The sequence below is a fragment of the Pelodiscus sinensis genome, chromosome 19, assembly GCF_052426305.1.
Source record: "Pelodiscus sinensis isolate ZL-2025 chromosome 19, ASM5242630v1, whole genome shotgun sequence".
In the NCBI taxonomy this organism is placed as follows: Eukaryota; Metazoa; Chordata; order Testudines; family Trionychidae; genus Pelodiscus; species Pelodiscus sinensis.
Genome location: NC_143070.1, coordinates 18,014,140 through 18,038,291, shown reverse-complemented (window position 1 = coordinate 18,038,291; position 24,152 = coordinate 18,014,140). Strand labels below are relative to the sequence as shown.

General features: G+C 51.0%; 1 protein-coding gene across 3 annotated transcripts; it reads left to right on the top strand.

The window, feature by feature from the left end:
- Window positions 1-662: 662 nt before the first annotated feature.
- LOC102449646 (C-type lectin domain family 2 member B-like) lies at window positions 663-22,574 on the top strand. Of its 3 annotated transcripts, XM_075913850.2 has the most exons (7): window positions 8,667-8,866; window positions 15,213-15,427; window positions 17,111-17,212; window positions 20,636-20,817; window positions 21,388-21,491; window positions 21,705-21,828; window positions 22,409-22,574. In XM_075913850.2, the coding sequence occupies exons 2-6, from the start codon at window positions 15,349-15,351 to the stop codon at window positions 21,820-21,822; spliced, it is 585 nt and encodes a 194-aa protein (XP_075769965.2). In that variant the 5' UTR covers window positions 8,667-8,866; window positions 15,213-15,348; the 3' UTR covers window positions 21,823-21,828; window positions 22,409-22,574. The 3 variants fall into 3 exon arrangements, with proteins under 3 accessions (XP_089626772.1, XP_075769965.2, XP_075769967.2); XM_075913852.2 differs by lacking the exon at window positions 8,667-8,866 and adding an exon at window positions 8,875-9,061 and having other exon boundaries at window positions 21,705-22,574; XM_089770646.1 differs by lacking the exons at window positions 17,111-17,212; window positions 20,636-20,817; window positions 21,388-21,491; window positions 21,705-21,828; window positions 22,409-22,574 and adding exons at window positions 663-2,145; window positions 4,253-4,439 and having other exon boundaries at window positions 15,213-15,351.
- The last annotated feature ends 1,578 nt before the right edge of the window (window positions 22,575-24,152 follow it).

Genomic DNA, 24,152 nt, shown 5'->3' with positions numbered 1-24,152 from the left:
GTCTCTAAAAGCAGGAGTTGGGTGGAGAGGGTGCATACAGAAAAGTTCTTCATTAGTTCCCATAAAGAAGGACTAGAGGACACCAAAGGAAAGGAATGGGTAGCAGGCTTCAAACTAGTAACAGAAAGTTGTTCTTCACAAAGCAAAGAGTCAACCTGTGGAACTCCTTGCTGCAGGAGGCTGTGAAGGCTACAACTAGAACAGAGTTGAAAGGGAAGTGAGATCAAGTCATGGAGGTTGGGTCCATGGAGTGGTATTAGCCAGGGGGCAGGAGTGGTGTCCCTGCCCAAGGTTTGTGGAAGGCTGGAGAGGGATGGCACGAGACAAATGGCTTGGTCACTGTCTTCGGTCCATCCCCTTCAGGGTCCCTAGGGTTGGCCGCTGTCGGCAGACAGGCTACTGGACTAGATGGACCTTTGGTCTGACCCAGGACGGCCATTGTAAGCTCAGGGCTCAGGGTCGGGGGTCTCAGTGGACCCCCTTGATTTTCATACACACCTGCTCCTGGGTGGCCAGGCTGGCAGCTCTCCTGCACCAGAAGGAGTTGTCTACACTGCCCCTTCTTGTGCAAAAAACCCCTCTAGCACAATGCCGTTCTTCCTGAAAATAAGCAGCATAAGAGCATTGCGCGAGAGGGTTTTTTTTGCACAAGAAGGGGCAGTGTAGACAACTCCTTCTGGTGCAAAAGCCTCTTCTGCAAAAGTGGTGGCTTATTAGGTATGCAAATGAGGCTTGGCAATATTCCATGCTTAACCTCATTTGCATATTTCTTGCGCAGAACGGGCCAGTGTAAACATAGCCTAGGGGTGCTCCAGGGCTGGGGGCAGTAGGCTGGAGTAAGGGCTAAACTGCTGCTGTGGGAGAAGGGCTTGGTTCCTATGGAGAATGGGGGTGGCAGAGGGCTTTGAATGGAAGGGTTGGAGCGGGGCTTGCGAGTCATTCACCCACTGCTCGTGCATGGCAGCATTTTAATTACAGACTGGCTGGTCAGACCCTACCTGTTGGGCTGGTCTTTGAGTTATGCATATTTGTATCCGTAAGAAAATTTCATTAAGCATGGGAAGGGTGTGTCTGTCACACTGTGAATGGATTTCTTTTGTACATGTAGGCATAACACTAAATAGACCAGCTAGTAACCTATTAATTGAGCTCATTTGAAATAGTAGTTGGAGGTGACTGACGCTGCTTTTAATTTATCATTTCTAAGTCAGAAGGAAGCAAAAGTTGCTAACAGATCACAGTGAAAAAGAAAGAAAGAAAGAAAGAAAGAAAGAAAGAAAGAAAGAAAGAAAGAAAGAAAGAAAGAAACTCCTAGGAGAAGTGATGCATTTGACTGTTGTGGAGAAAAGAGGAAGTGGGAAAAGCAAATTGCTTTTAGCAGAATAATCTTAAAGTTAAAAACTAATCCTTTAAATAAATTAAAATCAAATCCTTTTGATTCTTCAGGTTACCTCTAATGTTAGTGTAGAAGGGAAAGTAAACTCTTGCTATGTAGTACAACGTATTAACATTGTGGTTTGCATGTTTGTATTAACCAATCACAGTCACAAACTGTGGGCTCTGAAGCAGTGGCTGTACAGGGTGTTTCCAAAAGTAGGCCTCAGGTTAGCTGCAATTTCAAACAGACCCAGTTTCATAAAGGAAACCAGCAACGTATTTTCTTTCTGCTTCACACAGGAAGTGTCTTAGGAAAATGCAGCTGCCTTTGCTACCCACAAAGCTGAAATCTTACAAAAGAAGATCTTTGACTTATCTCTTGCCACTTTCCCTCTATATAGCCTAAACAAGGTTAGTATTTTAATATTTGTCTGATATGCGGCCTGCCCCTGCTGGTCCTGCCGTGGCCACAGCTTCAGCTCTGGGGAACCTGGTGGTGGCTGCTGGCTGATCCCGGGGCAGGGACCTTGCTCTGGAGCTGCACCGTGGCCCACAGCTGGGAGAATTGAGCACGGCGACCTAGGCAATGCTAAGGACTGACTGCTGTCACCCTGCTCTTCTGGGGGTGTAGAACCGCCCCCTCCCTGATTACCTTGGGGGCAATTGGTGGTGGAAGGCAGAACTACACAGAATTTGCATCCTCATGTTGTGTCCTGCCGCTGTCAGAAGCTCTGTTCCCCGGAATCCTGGAGCCCGTGGGACACTGAGGTAAGAGGCTGCCGGGGACCAATGCTGGGGTATTTCCCAGTACAGCCCACAGGGGATGGGCAGGCCCTGCTGATGGGGGGAGGGAGGGCAAGGGAGATAGTTGCCCCCAGGTCCGGCCATTTCAGTGGTGAGCGGAGCTCCCAGCCATCGCTGCCACAGAAAGAGCAGCAGGCAGCTCCAGGTGTGTTTGCACTGCCTAGAGCAGCACCTCCCTGTGCAGCTGTAGGGGCTCGGGTGGGCCCAGTGCCCTGGTCTGGCCATGCTGAGGGCTGCCTGCCCTCGGCCCCTTTACCTTGCCCCAGGGTCCAGCAGCCTCTACCGAGATATGGCTGAGCCCAGAACAACCCAGCCCCACAGAGACCATAGAGAGGAGGGAGATTCACTGGAGGGGGAAGCTGACTCACGCCCCATGCCCATGTGTGTGTGGGAGGAGGGGAATGTGAAATCCAGCATAATTGTGGGGGGTTGTCTCTACACAATGTTAGGGATTGAACTGCCATGGGAAAAGCTCATCTTGGGGCTGGGCTGGCTCATCCCCATGGGCAAGAAGAGGGGGGAGAAGGGAGGGAGGTGAGACACAGACACAAAGTGCCTGGGTCCTTGTCTTTACTGGGCTTGGCAGATCTTGGGGCACCCTTCCCATCCCCAGCTGGCTTCCCCCTCTGGCAAGATAACAGAGAAGGACTGAATCAGTGAGTATATATATGTGTGTGAGAGAGAGAAAGAGAGAGAGAGAAAGGGAGAGAGTCATCAAAGAGGGCAATATGGCCACAGCGGTTGGTTGGGTCTGTGGTTTCTCTGGGAGTTTCCCGCTCACTGTACAGTCACACAGCCCATATCTGGGCAGAGTGAAGTTTCTTTAGCACAAACACGTTCTGCCTGAGAAGAGCTTAAGTTCTTCCTGGGCCCGGCAGAGGCTGCTGTGCTGCTAAGACTAGGTATGTAATAGTGTAGTCGATTTTTTTGCTTAATAAGTCTCGGAGTCTTTTTCGCTTTAAAGCAAAAATTTGGCCTTGCACAGAACTCATCTCCATTGTCTTTATAGAGACCTTTTAATAGATTAGGGTTCAGTTTAACACACTGGTCACCAACCAGTAAATTGGGATTTACTGGTGGATCTTGGAGCCTCTGACAGGTGATCCTCACTGGTGTGGCCAAGAGACTATAAAGTGCCAGCACTTCAGCTGCTCCTCCCCACACTGCTGGTAATCTCCTGCTCTTTGCCTTAGCACTGCCCCTCCCCTGGGGAGCCTCCTGCTTTCTGGGCAGGGCAGGGGAGGGAGAAGAGGAGTGCTGATGTCGGGTGCTCCCCCCCTCACTTATGGTTGCCAGATATCCAGTTTTGAACTGGACAGTCCAGGGTTTGAGATTTCTGTTTGGGAAACAAATTGAGAAAATAGAAATGTCGGGTATTTTCTAACTAAGATGGAATGTCAATTGTGATGTCATGGCAAGTGTGTCCGGTATTTTTGTTGAAACCATCTGGCAACCCTACTCCCACTCTGTATCCTATCTCCACCGAGCAGGGCAAGGAGCACAACAGGACTTGGGAGGGAGTTCGCTGGCTGCTTTAGGGAGTGAGCCAGGGCCAGGACAGAAGTGAGCCTGCCTTAGCCCCACTGCAACCCCACCCGGAGCCACCTGAGGTAAGCAAGGCCCAGCTGGAGCCCACATCCCTAACTTCGTCCCCAGTCATGAACCCCCTCCTCCATCCCAAGCCTCAGCCCCAAGCACCCCTGCAACCAAATGCCATCCCAGAACCTGTACCTAGAACCCTTCCTAAATCCCAACTGCCTGCCCCAGCAGCAGCTCAGAGCCCCTCTGACACTCCAGGTCCCTTAATCCAAGACCAGAACCAACACCCCAACACGCTGCCCCAGCCTGGTGAAAATGAGTGAGATGGGCAAGAGAGGGATGATGGAGTGAGCATGTGTGGGGCCTAGGAAAAGGGGAGGAATGGAAGTGGGGCAAGGGTAATTATATTTGAGGTAGCTCTTGGATTGCCCTTAAATTCAAGAAGTGATCTCATGCTTAAAAGGGTTGCAGACCTCTGGGTTTAATACCATGCATTTCCTATAATGTTTGCTCTCATCACTTTTCACTGCAGTGGGAACAGCAGCCAGCTCGCTGTATACTCTCCCAGCTCCAGCATGTGTCCGCATGGTGCAGATCCTCAGGCAAAAATGGAAAGAGAGGTTATATTCAAGGAGCAGATGAATTATAAGAACTCCCTCGTGGGCACAGGCAGAGCCCCACAACAGGATCGTGGATCGCCAGGAGAGGAGATTCTCCAGGTGAGACAGCAGGCGACCATCTTTGCCTCCCTGACAACTGTGATGGAGCCTCTGGCTTGCATGCCTGGAGAAGGCTTCTTCCTAGATTTATTTTAGTAATCGTGTAGCCGCAACAACTTTTAGCAGTTACACTGTTACTAAAATGCTCCTCCTGGGGGAGGGACCAGCATTCTATGCTCTTCTGCCCAGGCCCATTCCTGGGGAGTCCCCTGCCACTCCAAATAGGGTGGAAGGAGGAACCAGTTTAAAAACTGACTCGCTGTGCAGTCCAGCTCCCGCCTGCCATCCCGTGCTGCTCTTGCTGCTACAGCTCCCCATGGGCAAAGCTGCTTCGGCATCCCACGGAGCAGGCCTGCCATGGCCTGCTCCAGGATCCTGCCTGTCCTCCCTCCACACTGTTGCCTCTCTTTCAGTGGCAGCAGCCAGGGGAGGGGAGGTGGCTCCATGGGAGATGATACGTGCGGGGATCCAACTTGATAGCTGGCTTTCCACATGTACCAGCTCCCTGCTGTCCCCCTCAGTGTACTGCAGAGGTGGGATGGGGGATTAAAGGCAAACACAGGAAATACGGCGCTACTTACTGAAAGCAACGTGTATGAGTCTCAAAACTGGCCATTCATGAAACTGTCCTTCAAAGCTTCTCTGGTTTGTGCTGCCCCAAGATGTGATCTCTGGTGTCTGGCTGCTCAAAGTGTCTTGCTAAGGGATCTGCCTCTACCTCCCACCCAGCCAGGAAAGTTTCCCTCTTGTTCTCACAAAGATTATGCCTCTCTTGTTAATTTAAAAGTTGAGAAGTACAAAGTAATACATATTTGGAAAAATAATCTGAGCTATATGTATAAAAGAATGAGATACATGTAGGCTACGTCTACACTGGCATGATTTTCCGAAAATGCTTTTAACAGAAAAGGTTTTCCATTAAAAGTATTTCCGAAAAGCGCATCTAGATTGGCAGGACGCTTTTCCAGAAAAGCACTTTTTCCGGAAAAGTGTCGATGGCCAATCTAGACGCGCTTTTCCGGAAAAAAGCCCCGATCGTCATTTTCGCGATCGGGCTTTTTTGCGGAAAACACTACTGTGCTGTCTACGCTGGCCCTTTTCCAGGACAGTTTTCCGAAAAAAGACTTTTGCCCAAACGGGAGCAGCATAGTTTTTCCGGAAAAGCACTGATGATTTTACATTAGATCATCAGTGCTCTTCCGGAAATTCAAGCAGCCAGTGTAGACAGCTGGCAAGTTTTTCCGGAAAAGCGGCTGATTTTCCGGAATAACTTGCCAGTGTAGACACAGCCGTAAAGTAATGCACATTGGAAAAAATAATCCCAACTATACATACATTATGATGAGGACTAATATGGCTACAACTACTCAGACAGATCTTGGTGTCATTGTGTGTAGCGGAAGTCAAAAAAGTACATAGAATGTTAGGAATCATTAAAAAGGGACAGAGAAGAAGACAGAATACCTTCTTGCCTCTATATAAAACCATGGGATGCCCACATGTTGACTCCTGCATACAGATGTGGTTGCCTCATCTCAGAAAAAATATATTGGCATTGGAAAGGGTTCATAAAGGGCAACAAAATGATTAGGGGTTTGGAATGGATCCCAGATGAAGAGAAATTAAAAGTCTGGGACTTTTCAACTTAGAAAAGAGGACACTAAGGGTGTGTCTAGACTGCAGGCTTCTTTCGAAAGAGCCTCTTTCGAAAGATCGCGTCTAGACTGCAGGCGGATCTTTCGATAGAGGAAATCCGCTTTTTCGAAAGAGAGCACCCAGCGAGTCTGGATGCTCTCTTTCGAAGACAGCTTCTTTACATTGAAGAACGCCTTCCTTCGAAAGAAGAACTTTCAAAGGAAGGCGTTCTTCCTCGTGAAACGAGGTTTACCGCCATCGAAAGAAAAGCCGCGTTCTTTCGAAATAATTTCGAAAGAACGCGGCTTGAGTCTGGATGCAGGGGAAGTTCTTTCGAAAAAAGGCTACTTTTTTCGAAAGAACCCCTGAGTGTGGACACAGCCTTAGGGTGAATATGATAGAGTTCTATAAAATCACGATTGATGTGGAAAACGTGAATAAGGAAAAGCTATTTGCTTATTCCCTCAATATAAGAACTAGGGGTCACCAAATGAAATTAATAGGCAGCAGGTTTAAAATAAACAAAAGGAAGCTTTTCTTCAACCTTTGGAACTCCTTTCCAGAGGATGTTGTAAAGATCAAGACTTTAACAGGATTCAAGAAAGAGCTAGATAGTTTCATGGAGGTTTGGTAATCAATGGCTATTAGCCAGGATGGGTAGGAATGGTGTCTCTAGTCTCTGTTTCTCTTGATATGGGAGACAGGGGAGGGATCACATGAGGATTACCTGTTGTGTTCTCTCTCTGTAGAGTATCTAATATTGGCCACTGTCAGCAGACAGGATACTGGGCTAGATGAACCTATGGTCTGCTGTAGTATGGCCGTTCTTCAGTTCTTATCTAAAATAGATGTTACCACTGATGGCAGAGATCTTAGAGTCATTGTGGCTAATTCTCTGAACACATCCACTCCATTTTTTGGCTCCAGATCTACAGAGTTAGGAATTAGGGATATGAAAGGTTAATCAATGGGGCCTGCTCCAGTCCCAAGGAAACCCCGCCGCAAAGAGGGTGCTCTGGCCATCCTGAGCAGCCTCGCTCTATGGCAGACCCAGGCACATCTCATGCAGAGGCTGCTGGGGACCACTAGAACAGCCTCTGCCTCTGACGTGCCCAGGCCCGCCATGGACAGGACCAGGCGGGAGCAGCCAGTGCCTGTGGTTCCCCAACTGCTCCGTTTAATCGATTAACCAGTTAAACAGCACATTTAAATGGTTAACCAGTTAAACAGGCATTTGCATCCCTATCGCGAACTCCTTGGAAAGGGCTAATAAGAAAATATCAAAATGCCTCTATAAAAATCCATGGATCCTTGAATCCTGCATCTAGTTCTGGTTACCCCATTTCCAGAAAGATCTATTACTACTGGAAAAAGTACAAAGAAGTGCAACAAAAATGATTAAGTATATGGAACTGCCTCCATATGAGTGAGATTAAAAAGACTGGGATTGTCAAGCTTAGTAAAGAGAAGAGTAAGAGGGCATATGACAGAAGTCTATAAAATCGTGACTGGTGTGGAGAAAGTGAAATAAACTGAATGAAGTACATTATACAATGCATAGTCAACCTGTGGGACTCATTGGCAGAGGATGTTGTAAAATCAACAACTGGGTTCCAAAACTGGGTTCCAAAAAGATTTAGATCAATTAACAGAGGATAGGTCCATCCATGACGACAGGGAAGCATCACTTCATAAAATGCCCTGTTCTGTTCATTCCCTCTGGGGCATCTGGCTCTGGCCAGTGTCACAGGTCAGGATACTGGGCTGGCTGGACCAGTGGTGTGACCCAGTGTGGCCATTCTGATGTTCTGCTGTGGTGCATAGGCAGCTGGTGGGCTGAGACATGAAGGCTACGTCTCCACTGCAGGCTTTCTGCGCAAAAGCAGCGGGTAGGATGCTCTTTGCTCCCCTCTCCCTGTGGTCAGTTTTGTTGAGGAACAAAAGTTCCACAGAGTCCAGGTGATTCTGCCGTCCCAGCCCAACCTTCTCCCAAATGGGCAGAGTTGCAAGGTGTCCGGTATTGACCCGGACAGTCCGGTACTTTCACCTCCTGTCCAGTAAAAACATTCAGACAATACCGGACACCTGAAACGTCCAGTATTTTCTGATTTTTTTCCTGGCCAGGAGGGAAAAATACCGGACACCTGGCAACCTACAAACACGCAATGCTATGCCCGGCATCCTTCTCGCCCCCCTCCCAGACCTCATGCTTACCTGGTTCCACAGGGAAGCTAAGTTTTTTGCTCAACAACTTTGGTCTCTTGCCCCCCCCCTTTGTTTTCTTCAACAGAATTTTCCCCCTCTTTTTTGGGGGGAGTGAGGGGGTGTTTGGTATTTTTGGTTCAACCATCTGGCAACCCTACTAAGGGGGTCTCTGAAATTCATTCAGATCAGCCTGTCACATGGCAAATACCTGTCCCTCGGGCCACAGAAACAGCCCGAAGTCATGAAAGTGCCCTCAGTGGGTCAAGGGGGCATTAATTTCAGCCTGAGCAGTGTGAATCCTTTTCTAATGGCTCCTCTGGCCCTATCGCTTTGCGGGGTGAGCTGGGATCGTCCCTCAGCTGCTTTGTCCCTGTTATTTCTTGGCAGATTTCACTGAGGAATCCGGCGCTGTTACCTGGGTTGTGTGTGTATGGATTGGCCGGAACCTGCCATGGACTGGTTATCTCTAAGCGCTACAGCCCACCCACCCCCGCCTCTCCATGTTACTACTCTCGGGAAGAGGTGGAGCCTATTCCTTGGAGCAGCCATTCCTCTCGCCATATCCTGGCGCACTGCAGGGCGCTGAGGTAAGAAGCCGCCGGAGACCAAGGCAGGGAGGGGGATAGGAAAACTGCCCCAGTCCCTGCCTGCCTCAGTGGCCAGCTGGCGGGGCCGAGCAGGGTTCAGCGCCTTGTTTCGCTGCTGCTGCACTTCCCGCATCTGGCTGCTCCCGCCTGTGGCGAGGCTGGAAGCCCAGAGGGACCGAGCAAGTGGAGGAGCGGGTATTTGGGGTGTCCGGAGCCCAGCTCTGGCCAGAGGCGGAGCCAGGGTGATTCCCCCCTTACATCCCATTCCCCAAGGTCTGGGGCTGGAGCTGGGGGAGGAGGGCGGTTCTCAAGGTTCCCGGCTCAGCCCGAGCCGTCTCACCCTGTGGTGGGGTGGGCTCCGAGCTGGGCGAACACTGATGAAGTCGCTGCCCTGTGGCTGCTCAGAGCAAAGTGAGCTCAGGGTTAGCCAGTGACTAACGCAACAGGGCAACATGGCTGCTAGGTTGATAAAATCCTAGAAGTAGAACTGGAAGAGCCCTTGAGAGGTGATCTAGTCCAGTCCCCTGTCCTCACGGGCGTGGCCAAGCACCGTGTAGATCATCCCTGACAGGTGTCTGTCATTTCCTAGGTTATTTCCTTTTTTATAGCTGGGCACTACATATGCCCTTTTCCAGTCTGCTGGAAATTCTCCTCACTTGCATGATTTTTCAAAGATGAGAGCAAACGGCTCGGATAACTTCTCTATGAGCTGCTTGACTGTTCTAAGCTGCATTTCATCAGGCCTTGGTGACTTGAAGTCATCAACTTTTCTAAGTAATTTTTAACTTTTTGGTTTTTTTTATTTTAACTTATTCTTATTCCAGCTCCATGGTTCTATGATTCTATGAACTTCTAAGCCTGCCCCCATTTCCGCTGGATTTCCTTATGTTAGGCGTCCCTTCGTCTAACTCAGGGGTGGGCAAAATAGACTCTGCGAGCCAGATCTGCAAAGCAGGTGGATCCGGCCTGCGGAGGCACTGCTGCCCCCCTGCTCCCAGGGCAATTAAGGCCTGGTGTGGGGCAGTGCCTGAAGCCTTCTTTGCTCTCCCCCACTGCGCACTGCTTACAGGGCGGGGCAGAGCGGACAAGGCTTTGCACACTCCCCTGCCCCAAGCCCTAATTGGCCTGGAGGCAGAGGAGCATGCAAAGCCTCCTCCTGTCCTGCTGTGTGTGCCCTGCTCACAGGGCAGTGGGGAGAGTGGAGCACGCTTTGCATGCTCTTGCCTCCCCCCTCCCCCAGCCAATCAGGGCCCGGGGGCGAGGGAGCTGTGTGAAGCTTCCTCCACCCTGCGAAGAGCCTGCAGTGCTTCATAGTGACACGGGCTCCTTGCAGGGCTGGAGGAGGCTTCCCATGCTCCATTGCCCCCTGGCCCTGATTGGGCTGGGACTGGGGGAGCGTGCCAAGCCTCTTCCAGGGCCTGGGTGTCTAGTGGGAAGGGGGCCAAAGGGCTCCCTCGCCTTAGACCAATCATAGTCTGGGAGTGGGTAGCCCCTCCCCTTCCCATTTAGGCCCCACCCCTAACAGGGTAGCCCAGGGCCACTGCAAATATTTTTGAAGTGTCCTGTGGCCAAAAATTATTGCCCACCCCAATCTAACTTGGTGAAAACCGAAACAAAGAATTCATTAAGAACCTCTGCGGTTGATCTGTGGCTTCCCCCAAACCATTTCCCTTCCCACAGCACAGTCATGCAACCCGCATTCGAGCAGGGCGGAGTTTCTTTAGTTGAAACATGTTGAGCCTGAGAAGGGCTGCAGTACTACCTGGGCCGGGTAGAGGCCACTGTGGTGGCAGGACAGTCAGCTGCATGAACACAGCTGGGTTATGGTGGTGAGTAAGGATGTAAAGGATCGTGTAATTGACTAATCGGATAGTCGAAAGGGTAGAGCTGCCCCTTTGAAATGCCACAAGGGTTTCAAAGTGGCAGGGCTACATGAAGCCCAGAGTCAGCTGGGGACTCCCCAGCTGCAGTTTTGAAGTACGCCCCTCTTTCCCCTCCCCCCTCTTGCTGCCTCTAGCTGATAGAGGCAGCAAGGGGAGAGGGAAGCGACGAGTTGACTAGACTGTCGATTAACATCCCTAGTGGTGACAGGCAGGTGCACAGATCTCTCAGCTCCCTTATCTGCCCCTCTGGCTGCAGGTTCCTCCCACCCCTTGTGTCTGAACTGAATTCCACAGATGAGATCAGCACCAGACAGAGGCACCTAAACCTTAATCCCCTCTAACAGAGCACAGGGGAGGCAGAGAACTGAACTAGAGCCTGAGTCCTTAAACCTGGGAGCATTTGTAACCTGGTCCTCTAGTGAGTGTGCTACAGGCTTCCCCCTGCCCGCTCCACAAAGGATCTGAGTTGTCACTCTCTGTGTTGTAATTTTAAGCATTCTTAACTGAGTGAGGACTCAAAAAATGAGATTTAAAAATTGGAGTTCCCCTCTTCATCTTCTGGTTTCTCAGTCTCTGGAATGGAACCAGGTCACATTTTCAAACTTTTCTCTCTATCCACAAAGGCTGGAAATGTTCTTTAATAATTAAAAAAAAAATGAAAACTGCGATTCTTTCCTAACTGTTTGCCCTGGGATGGCATACCAGCACCTATTTTCCTATCATGCCTTACTTAAATAAGATTCATTTATTGGCATTTTCCTGGGGCGGCCTGGCTCCCTACGCAAGGCCCTTGGGACACGCAGCTTGGGACATGCCCCATTTTTATTTGCTCAGCAACTTTGAGCCTGGAGTACTGGCACTCTTTTTCTTACAAAAAAAGCACTGCCTAAGGAGCTGGGCTTTGGAAAACCCCAACTATCCTAAAATCACAGCTGGTAACAGGGTGTGAGAATTTCCCAGCAGGAAATTTAGAAACCTCATGATCTCTATTGCAGCAGTGCTTAGGTGACCCATGTCACTTTACAGTGGTTTTGAGCTCTCATCTTTTTACTTGAACAGAAGCTGTGTCCGAACAGTCCAAATCTCAGTGGAACAGCTTCCCCCCAACACACGCACACACTGAAAGCTGTTTACTGGAGTGGAGGCTCCCTAAACTTGTAGTTCTTTCTTAATCACCTTTTTTCCTAGTGGCAGAAACATCCTTTCTCTGCATCCCCTCCCTCTGGAAGCATTTACCTTTTTGGAGAAGGGAATCACTTTGAAATATAATTTCCCCGGAGACGAAGTGGGGAGATAAGTGGGCAGGAGCAGGATTTCCCCCCATTTTCTCCAGATAGGGATTTTACATTTTTATCAATAAACTAATGGAATAGTCAATAAGGGTGCCTTGTCCCAGTGCTGTTGCTACACTTCAAAGGCTAAAGTGATGCAGGGAACAGGTGGACCATCAGGGGTCTGATTGAGTCCTTCACTGGCCCAGTGCTCCCTGTGGCATTTCAAAGCAGTAGCGCCACATGGAGCCCAGGGTCAACTGGAGACTGCCCCGCGGACCCAGGGCTCCATGCAGCGCTGCTGTTTTGAAACGCTGTATGGGGCTACCTGCAGCATTTCAAAGTAGCTGTGGTGCAGGGAGCCCAGGTCAGCTAAGTTACCCTAAGTTCCATGTGGTGCTGCCTCTTTGAAGCACTGAGGGATGCCTGGGGCCAGCTGGGGAGTTCCCAGCTAGTGCAGGGCTTCCTGTATCATTTCAAGGCGGCAGTACTGCATGGAGCCATGGGTCAGCCGAGGACTTCCCCCGCTGTCCGTGGGCTCTATGCGGAGCTGCCGCTTTGAAGTATCCCGTCCTCTTCCCCCCACTCTTGATGCCTCTTCCTGATAGAAGCAACTAGGGGTGGGTCGACTAGTGTTTCACCACCCTACTCCAGGTGAAGGGATGAAGGGCCCAACTGCATTTGGGGAGCAAATAACTGGACTTGTCCAACAACAGTTGCTGTTAATCACTATCTAGTCTGTGTTATATGAGAGTTACTGTTCCACTTTGTGACTAGAAGAGGGGAGGTTGTCTAGGGCACACAGTTTGAACCCAGCTGTGGGAGAGAGCTGTGTAACCGTTAAACCACAGTGCTGAGTCCGGATGCCTGGATTCTGTTCCTACAGCTGCTACCGCCTGAGTGACTCTGTGGACGTGGCAGGGGGTTGGTTATTGCCTGTGCCTTAATGTCATTCTCTGTGCCATGGATGTGGGCATGCTCACCCAAATCTATCGAGAATGGGTTCTGTACAAGTCTGGACGTGAGTGGTTAATCAGTGAGCATCACTTACTGCGCTGTTCTTAGCTTTGGGGTTTGTTCTGAGCAGTGGGGGTGTGTGGCAAAGCTCCAGCTATTTCCTGTGGATCTTGTACTAGTGTTAGCCCCAGGGACTCACTGTAGCCCTCCACACAGCCTCTGTCTCTTTAATCGAGACAGGAGCCACAGCCTACTGAGCTATCCTCAGTAAAAGCAAGTTCATACATTTGGGTAAAATCCCCTTTGGAGTCCTGACCTCCCTTCTTCAGCCAGGCATTTAGCAGTGCATGTGTGATAGGCCATCAGCATTGGTTTGTGCAGGAATGGACTAGAATGGTTGGAGGGAGACAAACTGCCGGGTCATTCTTGGTTCTTTTCACAGGGGATGCAACTGGACTGATTGAAATCCCAGCATTTAAATCACCAACAAAAATAATTGATTTAAATCAAGTATCCCAATGATATTTCTTGATGTTTCTTAAACAACTAGGCAATTCGCCCATCATAAGACGGGATTTTCAGGTCTCTCCTCCATGTCGGTCTTTTCTCCTGAGCCTCCGGTCTCTCTCTCTCTCTCCCTCTCTCTCTCTCTCTCTCTCTCTCTCTCTCTTTCTCCTCCTTCTACTGCCTCCCCGCCCCAGCTCTCCTCCACTTCCTGCCTCTCTCTCTGTCTCTTTCTTTCTCTTCTCCTCCCCGTCCTGCCTCTCACTCGGGGGACTGCAGAGCCCAAATGGCTGTTTGGGCTCCACACTCCCTGTGCTTCATGGGGGGCGCGGAGCCCAAATGGTCGCTTGCGCCACTTGCTCCCATGCGGTGGCCTGGCTGAGCCGCACAGAAGTCAGCCGAGCGCCACGGCAGGAGGCGAAGGGGGGCAGGGCGATGATGTTCATGGCCAGGGGGCGGGGCCTGGAGCCGCTGTCAGACCGCACATCACCGCCCCGCCCCCCTTTGCCTCCCACCGTGGCACTCAGCTGACTTCTGTGCCGCTCACCTGGGCTGCCACGGGGGAGCAAGCAGCGCAAGTGTCTGTTTGGGCCCCGCACTCCCCATGCAGCATGGGCTACCCAGAGTGAACAGCTAGCATTTCAGGCAACAGCCCCCCCCCCCCCCAGGGAACAGCCAGAATTTCAGGCGACAGTGCCCCTCCCCCCCCCCAGGGAACAGCCAGAATTTCAGGCAACAGCGCCCCCCAGAGGGAACAACCAGCATTGCAGCGTTACAAACTCTAAGACACTGGGCTACTATATATATGATGGCACAAATCTGATCACTGAAACATGTTAGTTTGCAACCCAGCACTAGGGATGTCAACATGTAGACGACTGCATGATTAAGCAATAATCCTGTCAACTAAACACATCCCCACTTCCCCCACTCCTTGTTACCTCTGTATCAGAGGCAGCAAGCAGTGGAGGGCGTGAGCCCGAGACCAGCAGATAGCCTTCCCCAACCTATGGTGCTCCCTCTGATAGAGAGGCAGCAGCTTGGATTGTTCAGAGGACAGGTGGGACCAAATACACATGGGGAGCCAGCTTTTAACCTCGCTCTGCATGCATACCGGCTCCATGGACCCGTCTGCCCTTACCCCTTGCTGCCTTTACCTAGACAGTGGAGAGGGTGGGGAGGCAGAAGCTGGCGATGTGGGGAGCCAGCCCTGGCTCCATGTTGCTACCTCCCCCTACCACACTGCTACCTCTATTAGAGCATGGGATGCTGGCACACATCCTGTCCATGGGGAGCTTGGGGAAGCTGCTGGCCCTGCCACTGTGGTCTCTATAATAGTTGTGTAACCTATAATATTTTGTGCAGTTACACGACTATTCAATTAATCACGGTCTGACAATCCTTGTCTTGATTAACTCTTCTGCCATGCTTAGCCCTGATTCACCATCACGTAAACACAGAACAGTCCAATCCAGCTCGTGTCTCTTTGCACATGTTACTTTAGTCTGCTGGGAAACAGAAATCTGAACGTACAGAACATTCCAGAAGCCAGAACGAGACTATAGGCCTGGCACATTTGTGATGAGGAGCAACTGTAGCTGTTACTTTTAAATGAGACATTTAGTATTTTGTCATTTTAAAAAATAATTTATGTTTATCTACCCTGGGGGATGGGATACCACAAACAAACCAACTGACCCTTCGGCTGCCCTGACTCATTTCTCATTCTAGGTCAGCCAGGAGAGGAGCCAAAGCCATGGACTGTTGCCTACGAGAACAGACCCTGCCATGGCTGTGAGAGGCTGTTTTGTGCAGCTGCCTACTTCATGAAAGTCCAGCAGGCAGCGCTGCTTCTCTGAGAAGAGAGATGAGGGAGGGAGAGGAAACGGGCCCCTCTGCGCGGCCTCTTAATGCCTCAGGAGATTTGAAGAGTGAAGGAAAACCAGGTAACTGGAGCTTCCCTGCCTAGGGACTGGCAAAGGAGAGATGTCGAGATGCTGACGTATAGTGGTGGGTGTAACTGCCTTCTTCCCCCCATCCCCTGGTGCAGCAGGGGCCGTATTTCTTCTATGGACTCAGCTTGTTATGTGCAGCTTCTCTCTAGCGTGGCTGCTGTAGCATGTGCAGCTCCAGTGGTGCACAAGTAAGAACATAAGAACGGCCATACTGGTTCAGACCAAAGGTCCATGTAGCCCAGTATCCTGTCTGCTGATAGTGGCCAATTCCAGATACCGCAGAGGGAGGGAACGCAATAGTATGGTATTCATCATGGTAATCATCATGTGATCCCTCTCCTCTTCTCCATTTCCAGACAAACAGGCTAGGGACACCATTCCTGCCCATCCTGGCTAATAGCCAATGATGGCCCTAACCTCCATGAATCTATTTAGCTCTTTTTTGAATCCTGTTAAAGTCTTAATCTTCACAACATCCTCTGGCAAGGAGTTCCACAGGTTGACTGTGTGCTGAATGAAGAGCCACTTCATTTTGTTTGTTTTAAATGTGCTACCTGTTAGTTTCGTTTGGTGACTCCTAGTTCCTGTATCATGGGAACAAGTAAATAACTTTTCCTTATTCATTTTTTCCACACCAGTCATGATTTTATGGACCTCCCCTCTTTTCTAAGCTGAAAAGTCCAAGTCTTTTTAATCTCTCTTCATATGGGACCCATTCCAAACCCCTCATAATTTTTGTTGCCCGTTTCTGAATCTTTTCCGAAACCAGTATATCTTTTTTTGAGATGAAGTGACCACATCTGTTTGGAATATTCAATATATTATGGAACTGAATATATAGAGAGAGGCAGTAAGACATTCTGTCTTATTCCCTATCCCTTTTTAAATTATTCCTAACATCCTGTTTGCTTTTTTGTCTGTCACTGCACACTGAATGGATGTTTTCAGAGAACAATCCACAATGACTCCAAGATCTCTCTCTTGAGTAGTTGTAGCCAGTGTCATGGAAAAAATGCATGGTGTCCTGGGAATGCTTCTGCTCCCCCCCCCCCTTTTTTTTTGTGGAACAGCAGACGTGCCTTTTAAGAAGCCCTGTATGCCTCGTTCTATGAGGAAGAAGGGCTCTTCAGAAAGACAAGGATTTTCCTAAATTTGGCCCACAAATTTTTGCACAATTTGCATACTTTATTCTGATAGCTCAGCATTGTCTAGACGTAGCCGGGGGGACAGTCCCATTGGGAGGGAACTGGCAGCAGAGAGAGGCATCACTCCTTCTGAGAATACCTGCAACATGTGAATAGAATTATCACCCCCTCCCCCAAAGTGTAACCATAAAAAATGAGCACGCTTAAAATTAAGGGACAAATCTGGTAACAACTGTTACAGCAAGAGGAAACTGAGGAGAGGTCACCCAGAGCGCTACAACCGGCCACCAGGGGGCGAGCAGGGGCTGCCCAAACCTTCACTAGCAAACGCTCCCAGCTGCCTTTTCTGTTCCATGTGTTATTGCACAGACTGTTTGTGCTGCCCCAGCTCATTCCCCTGCCCTCCATGGCGAACTCTCCCTCGCCTGCCAGTCTCTTGTCAGAGTTTTCTAGCTCCTTGATCCTCCTCCCTTCAGATTAGATCCTGACGGCAGCCGTTCTGGTCTCACTGATGGGTTTTATTTTCCAGGTGATCAGGCTAAACCTGCGCTATGGAAACGTCCAGCTGTCCTCACAGCCGTAATCGTGGCTCTGGGGGTCGTCGTCGTTGCTTTAGCAGCAGCTCTGGGAGGTAAGTTCCCACCCCCTGAACATTCAGTCTCTGGGCGTGGAGCTTTCTGCCTTTGCTGCTCACAGCGCCCTGGTGTCTGCTCCTGGGCTCTCAGAGTTGCTCTAGGGTCTTTCATACAAAGCCCAGACTGGGCCAGACCCAAGGTCCATGTAGCCCGGTGGCTTGTCTGCCAACAGTGGCCAAGGCCAGGTGCATAAAGGGAGTGAACAGAAACAGGGATTCATCAGGTGATCCCTTCTCTGTCGCCTGTTCCCAGCTTCTGACCAACAGAGGTGGGGACTCCATTCCTGTCCATCCTCCTAGGAGCCATCCTCCAGGAATGTCTCTGGCTTCCTTTTAGTTCCGTGTCCCCTCCTGCCCGATCACTGTCTGAGCTGAGGGCATCACAGACTCAAGCAGATTTCTCCTCACAGTTCTGTGAGGCGGCTCCCCTTTATGTGGTGGGCACAGGCACTGAGGCCTCTTTGCAGAAAAGGCACCAAGACACCCACGTCCCAATTTCAGGCACCCTGTGATCCACCAAACCCCTGTATGGCCACTGCTGAGCCCTGGGGCGCCTGAGCCCCCCCGGGGATGACAGTTTTGCCATAGACATTCCCTCGGTGCTTCTGTGTCTGTCTCTGGGCTTGTGCTGCTGCTTGGCCTTGCCTGTGGTAGCCGTAGGGCAGGATCTGGCAAATGTGCTTAGGATGCCAGCCTCTGTGAAACAGGTGGGGGGACAATGAGACCTCCCCTCTTAACCCTGACTCAGTGGTTAGGGCCCTCACCTGGGGTGTGAGACACCCTGGTTCCAGTCCCCTCTGCATGAGGTGAGAGAGGGTCTGAGCAGGGATTCCCCACCTCCCAGGGGAGGGCCCAGCCACTGAGCTCTGGGGGGAGGCAGGGGAAGAATCCTCAATATTGCCTGTGGAAGTTGTTCCACTTCAGTTATTTAATTCCACAATGACTTACTAGAACCCTCTGATCTAGTATCCCGAGTGGTAGGAGCCCCCCGCTCTCAGATCCCTGCTCACCAGGGATCGGGGACTGAGCAGGGTCTCCCACATCCAGCTGGGAGCCCTACCGAGGGGTTACAGGTCATCTCGAAGATTGCCCTTTCTCCTCCCCTCCCCCCCAGCCATTTCCAGGGGAGTTAGGTGTCAACTTCTCCCAAGAGCTGACATGGGTGCCTGTGTCTAGGGCAGGATTTCTGCTGCAGGAGACTAGCAGGGCTGCTCCTCCCTGCAGCCAGGGCTTAGGTGCTGAGTTGCAAGAGGGACGAGGTGCAGGGCACATCCCTGGTCGCTGTCTCCTGTTGGCTGGCTTGGGCAGCCGCTGTCTAACCTTCTGGCTGTTGTGGGTCCCATTTGTAGGCACCTCTCTCTCCCCATTCATTGCATGGGGCATCTGGGTGCCCAGGGCAGTCCTTGGGTATCCCGTTGTCCAGCCTTGCAATGCTGAAATTTTACTTGTCTAGGAAATCATTAGGACATCACATGCCTCTGTCCCTGCCTGTATCCAGACCCAAGGGTCAGGCAGGGATTCGGACATGGCTTGGAATTTTATCTGGATTTCCTGGATCCCAGTCACACAGGGCAGTGAACACAAGACAGTCACTCTGTTTCAGATCCCAGCCCCTTCTGTTGCTACTTTCTGTATTTGGGGATTCTCTCTACACATGTGTGGACTGGCATGGAATGATGTGTCCCCTTCCCAGCAGCATGTGCACATGACCACTCTTGAGGTTTTCCTTTGCTACCTCATCAAGATTTCTGAAGGCCTGCAGTGATGCAGAATTCCACCAGGAGTTTCCTTTAGCTGGAGAAAAAGCCTAAATCAACTAAAAACAGCCATATTGGGACAGAACGAAGGCAGTATTCCAATAGTGCCAATGCCAAATGTTTCAAAAGGAGTGAATAGAGTGAATTGATCCATCTCATTATACTTTCCAGACTTCTGCCAGAGGCTAGGGACACCAACCCTGCCCATCCTGGCTAAGAGACATTGATGGACCTAACCTCCGTGAACTTAGCTAGTTCCTTTTTGAATCCTGTTATATTGGCTTTTGCCAATCTATATAACTCTGGCAAGGAGTTCCACAGGTTCACTGTGCACTGCATGAAGAAATATTTTCTTTGGTTTGTTTTAAACCTGCTAACTATAAATTTTATTAAATGACCCCTAGTTCTTTTGTTATGAGAACAAGTAAATAGTTTTTCCTTAATCACTTTCTCCATACTTGTCATGACTTTATGCCTTGGATAAGGGAATGTGAGGGAGTGAAAAGAGGAGGCCTGGCATCGCAGGGGTGAAACAGGACCTTTTGGCTCAGCTAGTCCCACCCCACTTTATCTGTACCCAATGCCAGGTCAGGAGGGAGGATAATGAAGGAACCTGGCTCGTTTAGGGGCTGACCAGCAAGGAAATGGGAGTTTGGTTCCGCAGACTGCAGGACACAAACCCAAGCCTGTTCACTTGGCCAGCCACAGGAGGAAGTCAGCTTCCAACCTCACCCCATGGGACAAAGGGGAGACCCTGCTAGAACCTTAACTAAGGGAGGAACCTGGACTCTTGGGGACAGGCCCTGAGCTTAAGAACTATCCTAGTATAGTAGGTCAGAGTTCCTAGGCCTGGGGCACCAGCAGCAAGGTCCTGCAGCCTTTCTCTGCTGCCTAATCCACAGACCCATCCACTAGGCCACCCCACCCCCAGGGAGACCCGGTCACAGGGATCTTGTCAAAGGCTTTCTGGAAGTGTAAGCACACTGCATGCACTGGTCCCTCCTTCCCCCCACGCTTGTTGGCCCCTTCAAGGAATTCTAGTAGATTTCAGACTCACATGGTCTTTGGGAACAAGACCAGCAGCAGCAAGTGCAGCAGGTCAAACCCCCTTTTTGGGGTCTGATCCCCTCTAGTGGCCATTTTGTGGAATTGACTGAATTATGGCTGCATTGAATATGTAACTAGCAGCCTTGGGAACTCGCTGGCACAGGAGAGTCCTGAGTCCTAGAGCTCAGCAGGATTCATAATGGGACTGGACCTTGATGTGGCTCATGAGACCATCCAGAGGAGACACTGTGTCCTCTATAAAGGGGGATGAATCAGCCGTGCTCTCCTGCCCCTCCGGGTAGGTCACTCTCTCTGGATCAGGGTACGACTGGAAGGAATAGAAACCTTCCCACTTTGGGGGGGATATTCCCTGGGGCAGGTATTGCCACCACTGCCCACTAGGGGGTGTCTTGCCTCCCTCTGAAATCGCTGGTGGCGGCTCGCAGAGAGCAGCCGTGTAGCCCATCAGTCTGTTCCAGTCTGGCCGTTCCTGCGCTTCTCTTCCTGCTCGTTCCCCATGGAGACACGAGGGAGGCATCAATCTCCTATCTGGGTGTTTTCTGCCTTGTCCATCTCCTCTCTGTCTCTCTCACTTTCTCTCTTTTTATTTTTTAAGTGGAAAAATCTAGGCAGCCGCCTCCCTGCCCCGCTGCTGCCCCTGGGTGCCCCGACGGCTGGTTCAGGAGCGAAGGGAAATGTTACTATTTTTCTAAGGCTGAAAGGGACTGGACCGAAAGCCAGAACAACTGCGCCTCACACGCTGCCTCCCTGACTGGGATTGAGAATCTGCAGGAGCTGGTGAGCAGCACGGACGCTTTGTGCCGAGCCCAGTGATCGCCGGCAGCACAGGCCGGGCTGGAGTCAGGCTGGGCCCAGCCACTGTAGGGAAGAGCCTAGGGCCCCAGCCTCCCCAACCTTGCACCTGCTCAGAGCCTTGGTGGAAGACTCCCCCTGAACAGGGCTGGGCCCTCTCAGTCAGTTCCAGTCGCTGCCTGGGGCCTGCTGGGTTGTGAACCTCCCTCCTCAGCTGAGCCCCAGTCTCCAGGTTCCCTATGGATGGAGAAGGAGGATCCAGCTGAAAATGGGACCTGCTCTGTGCCCCCTTCCCACCTGCCACAGTTCCTCTCCCCTGGCCCTCCTGTGCCCTGAGATGGGCCCTGCTGGTCAATCTTGTTGCTCAATCCCTGCTTTATCCAGTAGATGCTACAGCCCCAGGGAGAGTGAAGGGTTAACACGGATCTGATCTCTTCACTCAATTAGAAAGGTTGATGTCTCTAGAAATCCCTGGCTGCCCTGGACTCCCTGGGAGGTGGGGGCAGCACAGAGCCAGGGTCTAACTCAGCTGACAACTTTGCTTGTATTTGAAAGGCTTCCCTGCTGCCCTACCCAGGCAGACTGGACCACTGGATTGGCCTCCAGAAGGACGCAGGTGGGGTCTGGAGATGGGTCAATGGCACCAAGTTCGACCGTCGGTGAGTCTGTTTCTTTTTCTGCATTGGGTCCGAGTTGATGGAAATGCCTCACTGGCTGCTTCCCCCACTGCCAGGAGTGGGGTCTGGGCTGGCACAGGGAGCGGGGATCCTGAGGGGCTATGAGTGCAGCAGCTCCCATCCCTCATCTGGGTGTCTGTCCTGGTCTCTGCCTGGCACATGCTGAATCTAACTCCTACTGCCTCTGGCTTGCAGGTTTGAAATACAAGGAGGAGCCGACTGCACCTACCTAAATGAAGACCTCACAATCAGCAGCTCCAGCTGCAGTAGGCTGAGGAAATGGCTCTGCAGCAAACCCGATGCCTCTACATAGCTAGAGGTGCATGTTTTAGAAAGGGACTTGGGAACTGAGTGGAATTGGAGACCAGATATGACACAGCCTGGATCTGGTCCCCCTTCATGTCCCCTTCGTGCTGCAGCCTTGTTCTGTGTTTCTTACTCTGCCTCCAGAATTTTGCCTGGTCCTAGCTTTGAATCTCCCTGATGCTGGGGTCTGAGAGCCTTCTCTAGGGCAGATGTCTCAGTTTCAGAGGAAGTGCCTCTGTATCCCACCTTTGTCAGGGCTTGGGTCTCTCGCTGCTCTATCACTTCGTGCAGGGGGCCTCTTCCACTCCCAGCTGACCTGGCATTTAAGGCTTCACATCTCCCTTCTGTGCACGGTGTTGTCCCCACAAGCCAGCCCTTCTGCAAACCAGTGCCTGCATTTTGCTTCTGCTCTGAACTAAGGATAGGCCAGCACTTATAAGCTATCAGAGCCATTCCTCAGCTGATGCGTTTTTCTAGGGTAAAAGCACAGAAGAGAAAATGTATAAAAATAAAATTTCCCATACGCCATAACGCTGGGTCGGGTGACGGGGTGGGCCCACTTGCTGATTCCCTTTTCTGTTCATTCCCTCTAGGGCAGGGGTCAGCAACCTTTTCAAACCAAAGAGCCAAACTCCACCAAAATTCAGAACAACTGGTCAACAAAGAGCCGTGTAAGAATGCCCTTTTGCAGACTGAAAATATACAACCTAATGTTATTGCTACTTGACAGAACACTAAATGAAACATTGTATTCACAGACTTTATGTAATAGCATTTTTGTTGCTGCTGCGCCTGGCAGGAGTCAGGGTTGGGGTGTATGGGGAGCTCTGGGCAGCAGGTTGGGATGTGTGGGAGGTGCAGGAGGCAGGGCAGGGTGGGTGCTGGAGGTGGGGGAGCCCTGGGGCCAGATTACCTTACCTGGGTGAGGTTGAGCTGCACCTGGCAAGACGAGGGGCTGGACCAGGATTGCCACAGCCGAATCATGGCCTCATCTCCAACCCACGTTGTAGAAGACAGAAGCTGCCGCTAGACCTTCCTGTGGTTATATGGGGGCCAGACTGCAGGGCCTGCCCCAGGATCAGGACCAAGGACTGGACATTGTGGCCAGATGGAGGCTGGGCATGCCACCTGGCCCAGGGAGTGCTCCCCGCACAGCGGGCTCCTTGCCTTTGGGCATCCAGGCCCTGCCCTTGGCAATGCTATTGTCTTGTGCACCAGGCTCAGACCAAAAGTCCTTTACCTTTTCCCCTTCCATCATGTCTAGTTGCATATTACAACGGACTGTTAAGTTCTGGACACGGCGAGGCAAGGATGCTTCATCCCCTTCCACTCCGTTCCCATCCTCCTTTCCCGTCCCTCTTCAGGGACACATAAGAACGGCCGTACTGGGTCAGACCAAAGGTCCATCTAGCCCAGTATCCTGTCTGCCGACAGTGGCCAGCACTAGGTGCACCAGAGGGGGTGGACCAAAGACTGTGATCAAGCCATTTGTCTCGTGCCATCCTTCTCCAGCCTCTGACAAACAGAGGCCAGGGACACCATTTCTATTCCCTGGCTAATAGTCTTTTATGGACCTAACCTCCATGAATTTATCTAGCATCTCTTTAAACTCTGTTATAGTCCTAGCCTTCACAGCCTCCTCTGGCAAGGAGTTCCACAGGGTGACTATGTGCTATGTTAAGAAGAACTTTCTTGTATTCGTTTTAAACCTGCTCCTCTCACCAGCATCTTCTTGGTGGAAGTGCAAAAGTTTCTTAACCTTCAGATCTCAGGGGAAAGGGTTTCTACTCCTGTTATTTCCTGGTCCCAAAGACCAAGGGCAGCTTCTGTCCCCTTCTGGGCCTGAGGGACCTGAATGCTCTCATAGTAAAATCCAAGTTCAAGATGGTAACCCTGTCCTCCATCATTCCCTCCCTAGCCATAGGAGACTGGTACGCTGCCTTTGATCTCAAAGACCCCCTATTTTCACACCTCTATCACACATGCTCACAGGCAGTTCCTCCGTTTCATGGTGGGCTGCGACCATTATCAGTTTACGGCCCTCCCCTTTGGACTTTCTACATCCCCCAGGGTTTTTACAAAGTGTATGGCAGTTGTGACTACGTTCCTGAAGAAGCGACAGGTCCAGGTTTATCCATACCTGGACGATTGGCCCATAAGAAGCTCTTTCCCGTCGCAGGTGATCAGCCATATAACTCTTATAAGGGATACCTGCCTCAAACTGGGTCTTATACTGAACGAGGCCAAATCCACTCTGGGTCCCACCTAAACCATAGAGTTTGTGGGAGCCTTCCTGGATGCAATGAGGGCCAGGGCTTCCGTCCCCAGAAAGTGCTT